General features: G+C 31.7%; 1 protein-coding gene across 4 annotated transcripts in view; it reads left to right on the forward strand.

The window, feature by feature from the left end:
* LOC135135087 (glutamine--fructose-6-phosphate aminotransferase [isomerizing] 2-like) overlaps positions 1-3,675 on the forward strand; it is a 21,088-nt gene extending 17,413 nt beyond the window's left edge. For all 4 annotated transcript variants that reach the window (XM_064064051.1, XM_064064052.1, XM_064064053.1 and 1 more), the window contains 4 exons: positions 1,856-2,100; positions 2,154-2,309; positions 2,372-2,524; positions 2,574-3,675. In XM_064064051.1, the coding sequence (XP_063920121.1) occupies positions 1,856-2,100; positions 2,154-2,309; positions 2,372-2,524; positions 2,574-2,795 (776 nt within the window). In that variant the 3' untranslated portion in view covers positions 2,796-3,675. The remainder of the gene's footprint in view (positions 1-1,855; positions 2,101-2,153; positions 2,310-2,371; positions 2,525-2,573) is intronic.
* The last annotated feature ends 2,998 nt before the right edge of the window (positions 3,676-6,673 follow it).

Genomic DNA, 6,673 nt, shown 5'->3' on the forward strand with positions numbered 1-6,673 from the left:
TACGATGAATCGAAAAAGTGAAAAAAAAAAAAAATTTTGGGACATCATTTCCATACTTGCTTCCCCTTTTAAGTTAAGCAGTGCACGTTTGGTTTTCAAGCTAAATTGAAGTTTTATTTTGTTTCGTAATTTAGGTCCCAGGTTCATTTACACTATTTTGTCAGATTTTTTGTTCATACATTAACACACGTTTCATGGTACAAACTGAAATATCGACAAAAATTAGTGTTCAGTGATTGCTATGAAAAATACAATGATACATGTAAAAAACAAATTCATGTAGATATGTGATTAATTTCCATACAAACACGAATTTAGGGGAATAACAAACGAGAATTTTACCAGAAAAAATATGTTTTTCATACACTAGATGGTCGCAGTCCAGGCTATGCTTTTTTTTTTACTTTCATTAAATGTTCAAAAGGGAATAAGAGTTCACATTTTTTAATATATAAGGAGTGTTCGCGAAAGAAAGTGCACATTTAAAAATTAGCATAATTTGATGCTTCATTATACTTAAGGTCAACAATTCCTAAAAAGATATCTTATTTTTCCGCGTATCCCTTTGGTACAGAGACCAGTTTTGCAATTTTTTTGCCTTTTTTCCCCATTCTTAAAATTCTCACTACCTATCAAAATGATCTCCAAAAAAGCAACTGATCTTGAAAGGTTAATGTTAATATTTCCTTCTACAGCATACATCATTAAAACTCGTCGTATTTGATTAAATATTTTAAAATTAAAATGTGCACTTTCTTTTGCGAACATTTCTTCTATGATGTTAACAATTCCTTATTTCCGATTTCGTTGAAAATAATGTTTTTAAATGTTTTTACATACTTGTATTCCGAATTTTGGGATTAAAAGTTAAATCTTTTAGTAGTACCATATCAATTGTTACATTCTGTATCAAGTTTTTTCCACAATTTGTGTGGCTCTAAGGAAACTACAACCCAGTAAATAAGACAGTCAAGCCATTAATGATGTATAGCATAAAAACCTTCGAAAACTTTCGTAAATCGATGTAGAAAATCCATAAAAATGGTAAAAATAGAAGGGATCATAAAAATATAATGTGGTCGCGGAGCAGGGTTGTTGAGAAACGAGATGTGTAAAATAAACCATTCAGAAGTTTTCGCTGGTTTGGTTTGATTAGGTTTTTCAAGACACTTATAAATAACAGAGAATTTTATTACTCTACTTTCTTATGTTATCACCCAAAAAAGCATCCGCGTTATCTCGGTATACTTCTCAGAACTCCGCGCTTTGCTCGTACATTTTAGTAGTAATAATTTTATTATGGGTGTGTTTACAACGAGCTAAACATTAAATTCGACCTAAGTAAGTTTAGTCGTTAAGCTGTAAACGCAGACCAGCTAGTGGACCAAGGGTAGGTCGGTGTAGTTCTGCAGTATATGAGAAGACCTAAGGTGGAATGGAGGAAGGTGGACTTATCAAAAAGTGTAGCCTTGGTTTTCACAGTTTCTTACTTGGTATGAAAAGTAACATCAAACATTCCCTGCAGTTTGAGATTATATATTTATTGATTTTATAGTCTTTTCATTAAAATTTATTACACATTATTATGTATGATTTACTATAGTGTAATTGTACCGCAACTTTAAATAGTGTGATACAAAATAAAATATTTATATTAATTTGTACTTAATGGCGCAATTTTAATACAATACAAAATCTTATTGTATTTTTTATTTATATATAATAATTTTTGTACAAGTTGTGGAAAGTTCCTGGGTGTATTTTCATGTCTCGTATAAATCAGCGTAGCTTTTGCATATCGAAACAAGAGTAATTGGTTCCTACATCATTTAATTTTGTAATGAATATTTAATAGGCGAGACTGCTGATACTTTAATGGCACTCCGATATTGCAAACAAAGAGGAGCCCTAATCATTGGTATTACCAACACTGTCGGAAGTTCGATTTGCCGAGAATCCCATTGTGGTGTCCATATTAATGCAGGACCTGAAATTGGTGTAGCATCAACAAAGGCTTACACCAGTCAATTTATATCTCTGGTCATGTTTGCATTGGTTATGAGTGAAGATAGGCTGTCTTTAGCTGGCAGAAGAGAAGAGGTTTAGGATTCCCTTAAAACTAGCGCAACACTTCTTAATTTGCATTTTTGTAGATTATCGAAGGTCTTAAAAATTTACAACAACAAATCCGTGCAGTATTGCAGCTAGACGATAAGGTCAAAGAACTTGCTCAAGACCTTTACAACAAGAAGTCTCTGCTTATAATGGGTAGGGGCTTTAATTTCGCTACCTGTTTGGAAGGAGCTTTGGTAAAATCCTAAAATCATTTTTTTTTTTTTTTAATTTCATGTTTTGTTCTTTTTCGTTGCAGAAAGTAAAAGAGTTAACTTATATGCATAGCGAGGGTATTATGGCTGGTGAGCTGAAACACGGCCCTCTTGCACTAGTGGATGAAGACATGCCTGTTATGATGATTATTATGCGCGATCCTGTGTACACCAAATGCGTGAATGCTCTTCAACAAGTAAATTTTCATTTGTTTAAAAAATGTTTGTTTATTTAATTTTTACCAGGTAACTGCGCGACAAGGAAGACCGGTCATTATATGCGAGGAAAATGACGATGAAACGAAAGCATATGGCCACAGATGTTTGGAAATTCCACGAACTGTAGATTGTTTGCAGGGTATTTTAACTGTCATTCCCATGCAACTTCTTAGTTTCCATATAGCCGTATTGAGAGGATGCAATGTCGATTGTCCAAGAAATCTGGCTAAGAGTGTGACTGTTGAATAATTAAACTGTTGTGATAAATTAGACTTTAGGTTTTCGCCCGCAAATATGCATTTACATGTTTAATTTTAAGTCGGTAAAAGGTATTGCATTAGCGACTATCATCATATCATCTTTTCGTCCTGTTTTATTATTTGTTAAAATAATTCATTTTGCTAAAACGAAATTCGATTCTTAGTAATAATTAAGTATATTATACATATATAACGTGTATGTTAGGATAACGGTTTATATACACTATAGAGTACTGCCTTTTCACACACAAACTTATAGTTCATATTTTAGATATTTATAAACTTTAAGTTTTTGTACTTTTATCAAGTCTGTTAATTCTGAGATTACACTTATTATTTTACGATTTATTTGAGACAGCTCGTACTTTATTATTAATAGTTTTATCAAATATATATTATATATTGTATGTTACAGTGAATGCTGGAAACCAATGAATGCCAACAATCACTGGGAATGCTAGCATTTTCTGAGAACTTTTGACTAATGAATTCACTGCATTTCCAACTTTCACTGTAACATATACACGCGTTAAAATTTTATTTTTAATTCGTTTGTATCATTTTAAAAGACGATTATTTACAATTAATAAATTTTTATAATAAGAAAAGTGTGATTTAAAACCTGTTTTATAAAATTCAAATGAAGTGTAAATGATTAAAATCTGTAACATTCGAAAATGTGAGAGTCGGTCGTGTACAGAATGAGAGATAAACGGACTATGTTGGGAAAACTACAGGCTGAAGAATATTCGAGGATGCAGCGACAGTAATAGTAATGAATTAATGGCCATAATAATAATAACTTTTATGTAATATAAGACATACATTTATTTACATAATACAAAAAATAAACTATACATATTGAAAAATCAGGCTTTCAATTCCAACAATATTTTTGGTCGGTTTTGTTCTATAATAAACATTTTTGGTACTTATATGTATATTTGTATCTACAAATTCAATACTGATGATTTCACCAAGTGCAGTTATTTTATTTTTCTTTTATTATATCTTCTAAAACATGAAAAAAAAAACCTAAAATGATTCTAACTTGTGGGGTTAAACTACATAAGTGATGGAAATGAAGAAAGATGAGTATGATCCATGGAGATAGGATGACAAGAGGGAGCATCCCTCATTTGACCAATGTTAAAGAAACGTCGCCAAAACAGCTTCACGCAAGAGCCATTTTTGACTTTTTCCGTACCACGTCAAGAGCAGTTAGTTGTCAGCAGAGGATCAGAGGCGGTACTGTTTGGTTTAAAATAGGTTCACAGCGAGTAACAATGTCTTACTATTTGTTTAATTATGGCTTAAAAAGTAAGATATTTCTAACAACATAAAAACTCAAGTAAATTTTACTGCTACGACTTTTATATTTTATCTTAATAAATTATTATTTTTGCATTTTATGCCCAGTACCCGGTAAACGCTTTCTAGCAAACAAAAGAACAATCGGTTTCTCGGAGAAGCTGGAAAATCCATTTATGACCCTATCCGAAACCGTGATATCAGTCACGTTTTCAAACTCTCTTCCTCCTCTCATTCTACCTCCATGGTGTGACCCAATAGCTCACTTGGAAGAGCACTCGTCTAGCAAGCGAGAGAACATGAGTTCAAGAATCCTACTCGAGGCTAAACATTTTTCGTTACTGCCCTAAATTTATTATACTTGTTAGATATTATACAAAATGATGAAAGTCAAATATCGTCTGCAAAAAATTTGATTTAGAACTGAAATTAAAAAGATTTTAATTTAATACAACGCAAACAATTTTTTTGTCTTATTATTATCGGCATAACGCAGTTACACTTTTAAATACCTACTGTACTGCGTTTGGTTTTTGAAATATCGATATTTATTAATGGGTGAATAACATAATTCGTGTTCGCAGAAGGTTCTGGAAACAAAATTTAGAGTCCATGCGTGGCGTATTCTTGATGGATTGTGTGAAAAGTCATTGAGTTGTTGCCAAAGTCTCGACCACGGAAGTTCAAGTTAAACTTTTTGACAACCAGAGAGAAATAGTTTAAAAAAACGTTTTCTAAAACATAGCCAATTGCTATTACGATTATGTACTTCACCCGTTACAACATTTTTTATTCTTGTACTATTTGAGAAAAAATTAAGTTTCGGAAAGCTTGAGTGATAGAAAACGAATTAACAATATAACTTCATAGATAATAAATAGCAGTCAGCTGCAAAAACAAATCTCATATAGTCTTTGGCATTTCGATTGAAACACCACTTGTTAATCGTAAATTTGGCAACGTTCGTATTCAGACAATTTTCTAACTAAAAGCCGTTGTCAATCAACCGAAAGCTGTTACCAATTGCTGAATTTTAAGCAAAATCAACAGGTGGTGTTTCAATAGAAATGGCAAAGGTGGTGCGGTTTGTTCTCAAATACGTTTATAGCTAGTAAAAACGTCTTGCTATTTGCTTAATTATGGAGTAAAGGCAAAAATACCGAGTGACTTCGTTTTTTTGTCAGTTTGGCTACCTACCGATTCAAAATTTTACAATGGTATGCCTGATTGTCAAAGTCACATTTATGACAACATGTTTGTTTATTAGGCGTGCTCACGTCAAAATTGACAACTGTAAACTGACATACTAGCATGGATGCCAATAATCCAGAATTTCCAACCCAAAAATTTGCCTCAGTCATTAATAGTCACTCGGTATTTATTGCAACATAAAAGCTCAAGTAAATTACTGCTACTACGTTTATATTTTTAAATTATGTGTGTATATTATACCAAAGAATATTAACAATAATTCTGTACCTGAGAGCTGAATAAGTAGTCGTAAGTCCAAAATCCATACATTTAGAGTATTCACACTAAGTAATTATTTTTTTTTTCACATGAAAGAAATACATATAACTCTTTTGGAAAAGATTAATCAATATTTGTAAGGTAATAATAATCGTTTAATCATAAATTGTTACTATTTTTAAACTTATGATTTACAATTTGAATATTTAGAAACAAATGTCGTATTAAAAGAACATAGAGCAGCTTTCAACACAAAAGGGTACAGGTGGTGGGAGTGCGCAGAACATTGTTTTGGTTTGGCCTTACAAATATCGTGCAAGCAGTGGCAGCGGCGATGAATATTTCGATTTTGAAATATTAAAATATTATTGCGGTTAATAAAAATATCACTTTTCTATTTTATTAGCGTTGACATTATAGAAAAAGAATTTAAACAATTATTAGTGCTGTATTTGATGTATGAGTTGAATAAAAAAGTAAGTAAAAGAAGTAAAAAGGTAATTTTTAGTGAGCAATAATTACTGTTAAATTACGGTACAGTCGATACTTCAATGTTAAAGACAGAAAACGTTACGCCTTATTATAATCCGACTTTACGGTATCGATAAATTGTGCCAGAAAATTAAAAACCATATAATTATAGTCATAGGTTGCTTATTCTCAGAGTTTTAAGCCCGCTTTTATCTAAAGATTTAACTGTTGCTTTAAGACTAGTCGACTATAAAATAGTATATGATACTGGTTTATAATGAGGGATTCGTGAAATTTTTTACTCATGCTATAATCCCTCACATTATAAACTCGTTTAATAATTAAAAATACCAAATTTTGTGTGATAGATTATCATAATTTATTGTTACGTAAGTCTATTTTTTTACCAAACAAATAAATTTATTTTTATTAAATGGTTGTCTGTATTCTTTTGTGGAAATTGCTCTATTTTTAATTGTTTTTGAAAGAAATGTAACTCAGCCGAAACTCCCTTCTCAATACATCGATGTTGCGCCACTGCTAGCCCGACTACAAGTCGCGCATCTTAAGCCCCGCCCCTGTACCTTTTTGTGTTGAAAGCTGCTCTACTACAAT

The sequence above is a fragment of the Zophobas morio genome, unplaced genomic scaffold (assembly GCF_036711695.1).
Source record: "Zophobas morio isolate AGI-343-1 ecotype UQ-CSIRO unplaced genomic scaffold, CSIRO_AGI_Zmor_V1 ptg000024l, whole genome shotgun sequence".
NCBI lineage: Eukaryota > Metazoa > Arthropoda > Insecta > Coleoptera > Tenebrionidae > Zophobas > Zophobas morio.